General features: G+C 32.8%; 1 protein-coding gene across 2 annotated transcripts; it reads right to left on the bottom strand.

Moving 5' to 3' along the window:
• Positions 1-7,890: 7,890 nt before the first annotated feature.
• Positions 7,891-12,192, bottom strand: LOC132749170 (cell adhesion molecule 1-like). 2 transcript variants are annotated; one of them, XM_060738875.1, is made up of 3 exons: positions 12,014-12,192; positions 11,094-11,328; positions 7,891-10,445 (listed from the first exon to the last, which is right to left on the bottom strand). In XM_060738875.1, the coding sequence occupies exons 1-3, from the start codon at positions 12,134-12,136 to the stop codon at positions 10,177-10,179; spliced, it is 627 nt and encodes a 208-aa protein (XP_060594858.1). In that variant the 5' UTR covers positions 12,137-12,192; the 3' UTR covers positions 7,891-10,176. The 2 variants fall into 2 exon arrangements, with proteins under 2 accessions (XP_060594858.1, XP_060594859.1); XM_060738876.1 differs by having other exon boundaries at positions 7,891-10,442.
• Between the last annotated feature and the right edge of the window lie 549 nt (positions 12,193-12,741).

Here is a 12,741-nt window from a genome sequence, read left to right as displayed (position 1 = left end):
TGGAATTAAAAAGAGATTACAAAAAAAAAACATTGTCTATTCTTAAAAAAATAATACTATTCATCAAATAAATTTTACCCAAAAAGTGGAGTCCTCTTCAGAGAAATGCATAAATTCGGGTGCACTATAGAGCAAAACGTATGTTCAACGTCAAATACAGCTTTCATGATCACAGACTCAATTAAAACATGCCTGTAATTTTCAGTAAATTTGCTGTTTTTAAGGCTCCGAGGGATCACTTATTTTACCAGATATTTATAGATGTGAAGTGCTTTGTGGCAGCCGTAAAAAGTTGCCCCGTACTTCACTTCAGTATTGTTATATTTTTCTGGTCTTTCGGGATCATTGAATCACTTCAGTATTGTTATATTTTTCTGGTCTTTCGGGATCATTGAATCCAGCACTTTAAAGTGTTGAGAATTTAGTACCGCTCAATCCGGTGCTAGGGGGCATTAGGGATGTTGCACTTTTTCATTAAATTACATCTGTGACTGTTATTGACCAGAGAAACAGAATTAAATAAAAGGAGGCATTTCTCCTGTGGTCACATGGTTGTAGGTATGACAGGGCTTTCATTTTTGGCTTATCAAAAAAAGCACCCGAACTATTTATCAATCACTTCATATAAATGAGTTATCTGTTCGTTTAGGCCAATACTTTCAATATGATTCACAGACTATATGCTGTAGTTTTCATAAATATAGGACGAAAAGCATAAAAGAAAAGGAAAACAAACAGATAGACAAACCCTATTAAAGATAGGCAGGTGTTAACAGTATCTCAGAATCAAGTTTTACAAATATTAAATTTTATTTTTTGGTAAAGACAAAAAACATAGAGCCAGGCGGACAGAAAGGCAGATAGACATGTTTTTAAACAGAAAGACAGACGGTGTAGATGGACATACAGATATCTTTATTAGCACAAACATCTCTGATTCATTACGTTTGTATTGAAACTATCTTATCTCATGTGTTTCTAAAATTGTACAACGAATTTAACACTCAAAATGGGGATCTATTACCACTGGCAAAGCAACAGTTAACTCCGAATATAGCTCCTCATCATTTTTTGTAGCACAATTACGTTAAACCAGAGACACAGGTAACATGTTATCTATGTTTCTGGTTAAACCATGGAGCTCAACAACAATTTGAACTGCTTACTGCGACTGTAAAATAAGTTTTCTCCCTTTTTTGGAATCACAATTTTGAAATTACATAATCATTGTAAATTATGTATCTGTTTTTGACTCCCCTGACATCTCATATATCACTAGTATGTAAAAAAGATAATATACTCGTATCACACTCAGTATTACCTTTCAATTCTTATCTTCCAAATGTTATTAAAATGAAAACATAGTAGCTATCATACACAATGACATTTTTATACCAAAAACTAATAATCTGTTAATAAATATCATGCATTTATGATTTTAAAATTAATAACAATTTATTCTAGATTTCGTGCATTGTTTACCCAAACATGCTTCCGTAGTTACATTTTGAAGCTACCCAGGATAAACTTAAATTTGTTTATTTTTTATTTTTCCTACTTCATAAACATCTTATTATCAAAAGGAATGTTAATATATAGGCTAATGATTAATTTTTATCTCATGAAAATTGCAAAATCTTCACTGTTTTAAACGACAAACGCCGATTTATATACACGCGAAAACCCATTACAATTCATTCATTGTATTTGATATTTGGGCATATTCGAGGCTAAAAGTTGTAAAAACAAGTATATATAATATAAAAATTTATAACAGCTTCTAAATCCAATTCCAAGTAGTAAATGTGTAAATTTTGATATATTAAATCGCGCGGCCTCATAACTTTTGTTTACCTCGACACCGGTAACAGTATAAAACTCTGTGTATGGTGTACATGCAGAGCCATATAAAAACTCGAAACAAATGCAAAATTTTAATTGCTTTTTTTACTGGTTTGCCATGGTTAGATTTTTTTAGGGTTTTTACCTGTTTTATATGATGGGTATAACAATCTAAAAATGTAAAAAAAAGCTTGTGTTGCAATTTGTTTGACGTTAACTTTTACTTTAATCGGACTAAAAATATTATTGATCGCATTAAACTTCAAAACTTCAATTGATTTAGAAAATATAAAAAATCTGTTTATTTATATACTTTGTGTACAAAATAACTTCAAATTGTGCAAAATCGTCAACTCTTTTAATGTAGCTTATATCTCATTTATATTATTCTTGGGATATTTATGTAAATTACTATATGAAAAAAGAAAATCCTATAAACAAAATCCACATTTAAATTCTTCATGTACTGAAACATTTTATGAAGCATTTACACAAAAAACTTGTGAAACCAATTTAAACATTTATCACATTGTACCATATCTGCTATACAGGCAGGCATATAACATATACAATATTGTTCCAACGTAGTAACTCTTAAACGTTCTCTATATCTAATACCTAATGTCTTATTGGTTACTGGAAACTTAGTCAATTCTTTATTCTCAAAACAATTGCATAGTTGTGTTCGTAAAGCTTTGGTGTCAAAAATTATATCATCACATAATGTTTTCCTTACACAAAACAGTAGCTTAATCTATTGCAAGTAAACCTCAGTCAACCAGAGTTACTTTGTTCCTTTTTACATGACATATTAAGAGACAGACACATAACTTTTCTATCATAAATTTGAGAAAGTTGTATTTTGAGTCCATCTGGTATAATTCTGTCTATATTCCTTTCAATTCCTAAATTGTCTAAGAAGTAAACTTGATCATTATCAAACACAGACACTACACACTGGTCGCTGTGGTTATGATGACATGATAGAGATTGTTCAACAGGATTTGATGAAAATTTAGTTATCCATCTATTTTCATTAAAAAGGAAATTTTTCAGTCAAGTGTAATCCATGTATTGAACTGCTTACTTGTTCTCTTAGTAGTTTGTTCACAGCCTCCATGTGGTAAGAGTTCATTTTCCCCCTTTTAAAAGGACAGATTTGTCTTCATTTGTTATTTGTAAATCTTCAATCCACCATTGTATTGTTAATTTTAGTGATTCCGGCATATCATAGATTTCATCAAGACTATTTTTAAATTCCACAAATTCACTTTTTTTCACTTATATCTGACAAATCCGCTTTAATTTTTTGCTTTTAAGCTCAATGGAAACGAAGGTTCAGGATGAGCTATTAGTACCAAAGGGGGATACTCCGTCGTCCTATGTCAACAATCATGTTATTCTCTTAAACTGATGGACAGATTAACCTCAAATTTGGTATGTAGCATTCTTGACAGTCACACTTAAATTTGTTTAATTGGTCAAGATAGCTAAAAATAGAAATAAAACTTTCAACATCTACTACTAATCAAAAGATGGATGAATACCAAAATTTGTCTGTAGCATTCTTAGGTAGTCTTTGATCAGATTTGCTCATTTTAATGTGATTGGCCTCTTCTAGGGGTCTCTAGAGCTCAAAATAGAAAAGAACCTTTTGATCAGTATGAATTGTTCGTGTTAACATTCTTATTTAACTTCAGAAAACGGAGGAGTCATTAGCACAATTTATTCTGTAGATAAATTTTAACAATACTTATAAAAAATTCGTATGCACAAGATTTAGTCATTCAAACATTGTACTTAAAAGCACTAAAATGTTTCAAATGAATCATCTAATACAATAGAATAGGGTTCATTTAAATGTGTTACGCAGTAACGAAATCTTTTTTCGTGACGTAGGAAACGTTTTCCTCCGGATATTACCATCTCCTTATGCATGTGTGCAACTGGAAAAAAAGTTTAAAAACCCCTGTATGAAATAATTATCACCACTTTCTAAAAAGATTCGAAATCTAAATTGATTTTTATTTGCAATACATAAAAATCTTTTTTAGCTCGAGGTATTGTTATAGTCCTGGCGGGGTTGCCGATACCGTTGCCGTCCGCAAACTTGTACCTGGATCATAACCTTTTAGTTTCTTGGTGTATTGTCTTCATACTTGGGCACAACAACCCTTGGGACAAGACCTTTCAGTAGATCACACTAACCTTGACCTTTATCCATAAATGACCTTGAACTTCAAGGTCGATATTCCAAATTTTGCTTGTTCTTGATATAATTGGCTGTAACTGTTATTTTTGAATGGATTGTCTTCAACCTTGTACATAATTATCTTCAAGGATAGCCCTTTAAAATAACTAGACAGACCTTGACCTTCACTCATAAATGACCTTGACTTTAAAGGTCAAATTATTGAAATTGTCAAGCATTTTCTTTTTGAATGTCATGATTTTTCACAGGACAGGCCCGTAATAGATTTTATTGTGTAAATTCACTCAAAGAACTCTTTTATACAATTTCATCCAAAAACATCATTGTTTATTTGAAAGAGATAACCTTGTATTCTAGGTTCTAAATGGCTCATTTTTATTGTCATTTAAAAATGTTAAACATAACATTTTTAGCCTATTGTAGCATCGGAACGATATCGCCAGTAAAGTGTTGACGTGCCATAAAAATCCAAAAAAAAAAAAAACCAAACATAAATGACCTTGACTTTGAAGGTCAAATTATTAAAATTTATATAAATATATATGTGTGCTTTTGTTACTATTGCACAGGTTTATATTGTATGCTTGTTCTTCATTAAAAATAAATCCATTAAATATATATGCAGTTGAAAAAAAAAATTACATAGAATTTCATTTTTTATGTCGCTCATTCTACTCCGTAATTAATTTTGTCAAGAAAATTTTTTAGATTTTGCAAGATTGCATTCCCTTTGCAATGATTTCCAGCCTCCGTTTTAAATATGTATAATACTCGAAGCTTGCAGCATTTAATCGGGAACGAGCAACACAAAATGGCTGAACAGTAATCTAACTTTCTTGAATAATGGTAGATTTGCTGAGATAACGCCAATATTCTGCTCAGAGAGTTACTAGAGTTGTAGGTATATTTTAGTGCACTTGAGTCTAGTGAATTTGGTGGTTTGGTTTTCTCCCATTCAGAAAACATTTGTTTTATTTTCTGTTTTTACTATGTGTACATAATGAGAATCACTGCCCCTGGGCAGAGCCAATTTTGACACCAGGGGAAAAATTTGAACAACTATGGTAGAGGACTTATAGATTATACAGCAAACATCAAAGCTCTATGCCTTGTACCATAAGACAATTTTTTTACTATATGTACATAATGAAAACCAATGACCTCCAGAGCGGAACCAATTTTGACCCTAGGGCTATAATTTGAACAATCTTGGTAGAGGTTCACTTCACAATGTTTCATGCAAAATATCTTAACTCTAGCCTTTGTAAATTTAGAGAAGATGATTTTTTTATGTTTTACTATATACATGGGAAAACCTATGGCCCCCGGGGCGGGGCTTATTTTGACCCTAGAGGCAAAATTTGAATAACTTTGGTAGATAGATACTATCATTCAACAAATATTAAAGCTTTAAGCCTTGAACCTTCAGACAATAAGATTTTTTTTACTATATGTATCTATATATATATTTGTCAATTGCTAGAAGATTTTTTTTTAAAGTTTTAATATAAGTTTTTACGGAAAACCAATGACCCCCGGGGGCGGGGTCGATTTTCACCCCAGGGCTATAATGTGAACAATCTTGGTAGAGGTCTACCAGACAATGCCTTATGCAAAATATCTAAGCTCTAGGCCTTTTGTGTCTTTATGTACAAGAAGGTATTAAGTATTTACTATATGTACATATAGTGAAAATCAATGACACCCGGGGCGGGGCCGATTTTGACCCCAGGGCTATAATTTGAACAATCTTGGTAGAGGTCTACCAGACAATGCCTTATGCAAAATATCTAAGCTCTAGGCCTTTTGTGTCTTTATGTACAAGAAGGTATTAAGTATTTACTATATGTACATATAGTGAAAATCAATGACACCCGGGGCGGGGCCGATTTTGACCCCAGGGCTATAATTTGAACAATCTTGGTAGAGGTCTACCAGACAATGCCTTATGCAAAATATCTTAGCTCTAGGCCTTTTGAGTTTTTACAAGACGATTTTTTGAATTTATTCTTATAATTCGTTTTGGTTGCCATGGCAACCAGATTTTCTGCATGGAATGAAATTTTTTGAACAACAAGGATCAATCCTCCCAAGGTTGGTTGAAATTGGACTAGTGTTTTTTCACAAGAAAATTTTTTAAGTTCACTATATAATCTATATAACACAAAAACACAGGTGAATCGCAATATGCCACCGCAGAGCAGATGCTGTGGTGGCATAAAAAAAGAACCCCTAAAGAAATCCCAACACGGCAAAAATTTAAAATGTTGCAGGCTCGGTTTGATTGAGCCTGTTCATGGACGGTACTTTCAAGTGCAAACTACCATCCACGCCTCGAGCCTGCATCATTTTCAATGGTGTCGTGTTGGGCTTTCTTTAGGAATTCTAAACCGAGCCTGCAACATTTTCAATTGTGTCGTGTTGGGCTTTCTTTAGGGATTTTTATTTCTATGTATTTTCTTTAGGGATTCTTATTTCTCTCTATATCATTTCACCATTTTCGTGTTTAAATGTCGATTTCTGCTTAAACCAGTGCTAGTGGGCGTGGACGGTAACTTGCACTTTCCATTACCGTCCATGAACAAGCTCAATCAAACCGAGCCTGCAACATTTTACAATCTTGTCGTGTTGGGCTTTCTTTAGTGATTCTGTTTTTCACTGTTTCTACAAAAAACATATAATTTACCATGCAATGTAGTGCATTTTTTATTATGAAATATATTTCAGATTTAAATAGGATTAAACACGGACTGTTTAATAGAATTAAACCGAGCCTGCAACAATTTTAATTTTGCCGAGTTGGGCTTTCTTTAGGGATTCTTATTTCTCTCTATATTATTTCACTGACATTGAATGTTTCATGATAACCGCCATATGAACACATCTGCAGATGTTTCAAAATTTAAAATTGTACCAGTTCATATTAAATGTTGAATTCTGCTTAAGCCTGTGCTAGGGGGCGTGGACGGTAGTTCGCATTTGACTGTACCGATCAATCAAACCGTGTTGAACTTTCTTTATGGATTCTAACTTTCTCTATTCCAAAAATTCTGAATGTATTGTAATTGTCCAAGTTAACAAGAACTGTCGGAGGACAGTTACGCTCGACTATTCGAAAATTTGTCACAAGGGTGTTTCATTGAGTATAATAATGCTTACCTATATGAATACATAAAATTGTCCGAAAAGGTACAAACCCTTCAAGTTTCAATACATTCCCTTCAATACTTATGGAGATACAAGCTTACACACAAAAACTTAACCAAGAATTTATGAATCGAAAAAGGGGCATAATTATACGAAAAAGTAAATCACAGTTATGGAACTTGTGTCAATCATCTTAGATAATCACAGAGAACAAGAGTGTGAAGTTTCAATCCATTCCCTTCAGTAGTTATGGAGATACCAGCTTACATGCAAATACTTAACCAAGAATTTCTAAGTCAAAAAAGGGGCATAATTATGTAAAAAAGCAAATCAGAGTTATGGGACTTGTGCCAATCATCTTAGATAATCACAGAGACCAAGTGTGTAAAGTTTCAATCCATTCCCTTCAGTAGTTATGGAGATACCAGCTTACATGCAAAAACTTAACCAAGAATTTCTAAGTCGAAAAAGGAGCATAATTATGTAAAAAAGCAAATCAGGGTTATGGGACTTGTGCCAGTCATCTTAGATAATCACAGAGAACAAGTATGTGAAGTTTCAATCCATTCCCTTCAGTAGTTATGGAGATACCAGCTTACATGCCAAAACTTAACCAAGAATTTTTAAGTCGAAAAAGGGGCATAATTATGTAAAAAAGCAAATGAGAGTTATTGGACTTGTGTCAATTATCTTAGATAATCACAGAGAACAAGTGTGTGAAGTTTCAATCCATTCCCTTCAGTAGTTAAGGAGATACCAGCTTACACGCAAAAACTTAACCAAGAATTTCTAAGTCGAAAAAGGGGCATAATTATGTAAAAAAGCAAATCAGAGTTATGGGACTTTTGCCAATCATCTAAGATAATCACAGAGAACAGGTGTGTGAAGTTTCAATCCATTCCCTTCAGTAGTTATGGAGATACCAGCTTACATGCAAAAACTTAACCAAGAATTTCTAAGTCGAAAAAGGGGCATAATTATGTAAAAAAGCAACTCAGACTTATGGGACTTGTGCCAATCATCTTAGATAATCACAGAGAACAAGTGTGTGAAGTTTCAATCCATTCCATTCAGTAGTTATGGAGATACCAGCTTACATGCACAAACTTAATCAAGAATTTCTAAGTCGAAAAAGGGGCATAATTATGTAAAAAATCAAATCAGAGTTATGGGACTTGTGCCAATTATCTTAGATAATCACAAAGAACAAGTGTGTGAAGTTTCAATCCATTCCCTTCAGTAGTTATGGAGATACCAGCTTACACGCAAAAACTTAACCAAGAATTTCTAAGTCGAAAAAGGGGCATAATTATGTAAATAAAAGCAAATCAGAGTTATGGGACTTGTGCCAATCATCTTAGATAATCACAGAGAACAAGTGTGTGAATTTTCAATCTATTCCCTTCAGTAGTTATGGAGATACCAGCTTACATACAAAAACTTAACCAAGAATTTCTAAGTCGAAAAAGGGGCATAATTATGAAAAAAAAACAAATCAGAGTTATGGGACTTGTGCCAATCATCTTAGATAATCACATAGAGCAAGTGTGTGAAGTTTCAATCCATTCCCTTTAGTACATGTAGTTATGGAGATACCAGCTTACATACAAAAACTTAACCACATGGGACGCCGACGCCGACAAATAGGTGACTGCATTAGCTCGATTATTCTGCGAATAGTCGAGCTAAAAAGGTAATACTTAATAAATTACATAAATAACATATTTCAAAGCTAATGAAAAAGATATTATGATATATTTGAGACAATGTGGTGTTTTATTTTTTGATTTTCTGAATTATATTCATGGATTTGCATAATAAAATTACCTAAGAGATTTATTGCAAAAAGAAATTACAATATGACTAAGACAAAAGGGTTGAAAAGTAAACACAAAATGATTGAACAAAGTCATTGTTCAAACACATCATACTTATCAATAAATGTATAAAACCTCTGAAAACCGGAATCCTCTGAAAACCGGACTTTTGGTCAAGTCCGGACAGGGCCCGGTTTTCAGAGTTTTTACTGTACATGTTATTTCGTATAACATAACAGGAAAAAAAGATTGTGGAAGTCATTGTCTATACACATGTTCATATACAAATTAAACATATATGGACTAAGTTAAAAACTTAGGAGTACTTTTATTGGTACATACAACATAGCCAGTTTTAACCCAATTTTAATGTATGTTTATTATTTATTTCTATACAATACCGTAAATACGCATACTATTTTATGTTATGTCGGCTGTATAATTCAATAAAACATGTGCGTACATACATTTACATAGACATAGACAATTTACATTCATGTATACATAAATTTTTTTCCGATATAAATATGAAAGTACAAAATGCATGTTACAGACATTTTTTTTAAATACATGTAAATGCATCTATATATAATTATAATAATTCAGGGCTTCTTGCGATCGTATTTAGTCCAAAGATTACATGTTTAACTAAAATTGATACCATAGGGAAATCCACACAGCCAGTTTTAATCATTGACTGTAGTACATATACTGTTGTAGTATCGACTATTATAATATCAATAGACGCAAGTATACTGCACGACAAAAGTTACGTTGTAATGTTATTATTCGAGTTGACGTGTCGTCTCTAAACGATACAGTTTATCTTCTTTTGATTTAACCATTATGATACCATCAGATGTCCAAGTATTTGTTATAAGATGTTCACGAGCTAGTCTTCGACACTCAAAGAATATCCCGCTTCTCGTATGTGTGAGATCTTCATTTAAAAAACTACCTTTAAATTTGGACACACGTAGTTTTGATTTTTGTTTAAACATTTTTGCGCGTGATCTGTAAGAAGTGAACTTTACAATAATGTCGCGAGGCTTTGCGTTGATAACAGTGTTAGACGGCCTTCCTAGGCGGTGCGATCTGTCAATGTCACTCAACTGTATATTTGCACCCATGGACTTCGCAACATCAAGAACAACCTCATCAGTATCTTCTGTATTGATTAGCCTTGTCTTGTGACTCGTTAGCTTTAATGAGTTTGGCTTCGAGATCTAAGACTCTACTTTTAAGATTTTTGTTTTCATTTTCTAAAAACTCTAGCCTATTGTTGATTTTCTGGACAATACTCTCAACAGCATCAGTTACGATAGTTTTTATTTGATCTTGGAAGTTGTGCGATATGATATTTCCATATTTTTGAAGGTCCTCATCACTCAGTGTTATTTGAGCAGTTGATGACGCTGTTGGTTCTGCTAATGAAGTAAGTGAATCAGATTGACATTTCTTAAGATCGTTTGGATCAAACTGAGACGAGAGCTCTTCTTTGCTTTTATCAGAAGGAGCTGGGGTAGAACAATCATTCATGGTGCGTTATTTATGTAGCGTAGTATACAACAAAAACGGATTAACGTGACAAGTTGGATAACTCACTTTACTTGGAATGTTTATAATCCTGGTCAGTAGAGCATAACTCAGGTAAACAAAGGTAAATATATTTGAAGTATGTGCGAGTTACGAAGAAAATCTTCAAAGAAAACAAAGTCTTTTCACCTGTGAATGTCCTAATGTCCTAATTCCAAATATATATACATTATATCACCTTACATTGTTTTAAACTAAAAACTAGTAACTTTAGTCACATTTTCACAATAAATTCCTAAGAAAACAGGTTTTTAATGAATCGGATCAGAATTTTTAACTGATATTTGCTCAACTTCAGTTGTTGTTCTTTTGTTTTTTATTTTGAAATTATTGCCATTTACAACGGAAATTTCTTACATCAAAGCAGAACAATACAAGCATTTTTCAATTAATATTGAAAAAAAAACGTAAAGAAAACATACCAAAAAACACAAAAATACTGAGATAATGGTCAAATTAACGCAAAAAGATATACATACGTGTTGTTGTTGTTGTGGTACTTGTTGTACTTGTAGTAGTTGTTGTTGTAGTAGTGGTCGGAGTGGTCGTCGTTGTTGAAGTGGTCGTAGTTGTTCGCTCAAGGACAGTCAAGTATATGTACAGGTACTTGGAGCCGTACGTGTTACTAATGAGACACATGTATTGACCAGCATCTGCGGGCACGACATCGTGAAGTATCAAAATCTCCGGACTCTCGTCAACACCTTGTAGGTACTGAAATTAACAATGAAGTACTACTTATTTCAAGGTCCTTTATTATACATTGCTTCCCAATATCCAAGAAATAGATATTAGGCTATCAAAAACATTTTTTAACGTGACTGAGTGAAAGTGACTACCCGTCTTGTGATTGTGAAATATTACAGTTCTTTAATCCTCATTGCTCTGATATATTCTGTATCAAAAATTCTTCTTCAAAAGCAATTAAATAATTTGTTTCTATATATTTCACCTCTATAGCACTGTAACCATTTTTTTTCAATATGGGATAAATTTGATCCCTACATGTGACTTATAGACTTAAAGAAATAGTTAAATAAAATTATTGTGTAAATACAAATGTATCTTGCTCTGCAAAATGACACTAGCTGAAGTGACAGTGTTACATAATAAGTGAATCACCTCTGGTATAAATTTAAATGTATTGTGGTCTAACACCTATAGGTGGTGGCATGGCCGAGCGGTTAACACTTCGGACTAGTAATCTAATGATAGCTAGCCACATGGGTTCAAACCCTGAGGCAAGTCATAGTTTCCTTGAGCAAGAAACTTAACACTCATTGCTCAGTATTGGTTGGTTCCATGAACAGATTCGAAAGTGTGTTTATAAGCTAATAGCTTCCTACACAATCAAACTAAAATAAATTATGCATAAATCAACTCCTATACTATAACTTACTGTATGTTGTGGTCTATCACCTATGGTTTCATCTCGTTCTATTCGAAGCCACTGAATCTTTGCTGTCTCATCATTGGTTACAATACAAAAAAACCTGGCGTCCTCCCCCTCATATACAGTCATATTGGACGAGACATTGGCTTCAAGTGGCCAAATCTTCTCTGAAAGCAAATAAATTACATCTCAATGTACATGTATTATCATAACATCTGAAACTTATAGAAACTATAATGGGAAAAAATCATTATTTCATAAAATCCAGGCATGTTTATATATAGCCAAAGCCAATATCTTACTGTAAATTAAGTTTTTTTGCAAATTAAAAATTTCATGAAATCAACATTTTTTTATTTTTTGGACTAATTGGTAAGATGAAATGTTCGTTAATTTCTATTTTCAGTTCCGTTAATTTTATATGGTAGTAACTTAGCAAACATTTATAATGGCAAAAAAAATCTGTAATGCTCATAATTTAAGTAATTAAATCCCCTGAATTTGCAGTTTGAATTTCAAGCTGTGGGCATTGGAATAGTTTACAACGACAATACAGTTTAACCTCTGCAGAGCAAAACAACACCCTTTGGGAGACTTGAGAGTTTTAATCTATTGTGAAATCTTGCTTAAAGAAGAGTTGAACTGGTTATTGCCCTATAGAAATTTCACTGTAATGCCATTTTCATAATAGATATAAAGTTTTATAGCAATATACTACCAATTCCTTGTTATTC

Source organism: Ruditapes philippinarum, unplaced genomic scaffold (assembly GCF_026571515.1).
Source record: "Ruditapes philippinarum isolate M1 unplaced genomic scaffold, ASM2657151v2 ctg14789_1_1_1_1, whole genome shotgun sequence".
In the NCBI taxonomy this organism is placed as follows: Eukaryota; Metazoa; Mollusca; class Bivalvia; order Venerida; family Veneridae; genus Ruditapes; species Ruditapes philippinarum.
Note: the sequence above shows the minus strand (reverse complement) of the source record. Positions and strands in the feature narration are given on the sequence as shown.

Coding starts and splice junctions, on each gene's coding strand:
- LOC132749170 (XM_060738875.1), bottom strand. CDS start 12,136: ATGACTGTATATGAGGGGGAGGACGCCAGGTTTTTTTGTATTGTAACC. Junction 11,329..12,013: donor GTGATAGACCACAACATACA/GTAAGTTATAGT, acceptor TGTTAATTTCAG/TACCTACAAGGTGTTGACGA. Junction 10,446..11,093: donor TACCACAACAACAACAACAC/GTATGTATATCT, acceptor TTACTTCATTAG/CAGAACCAACAGCGTCATCA.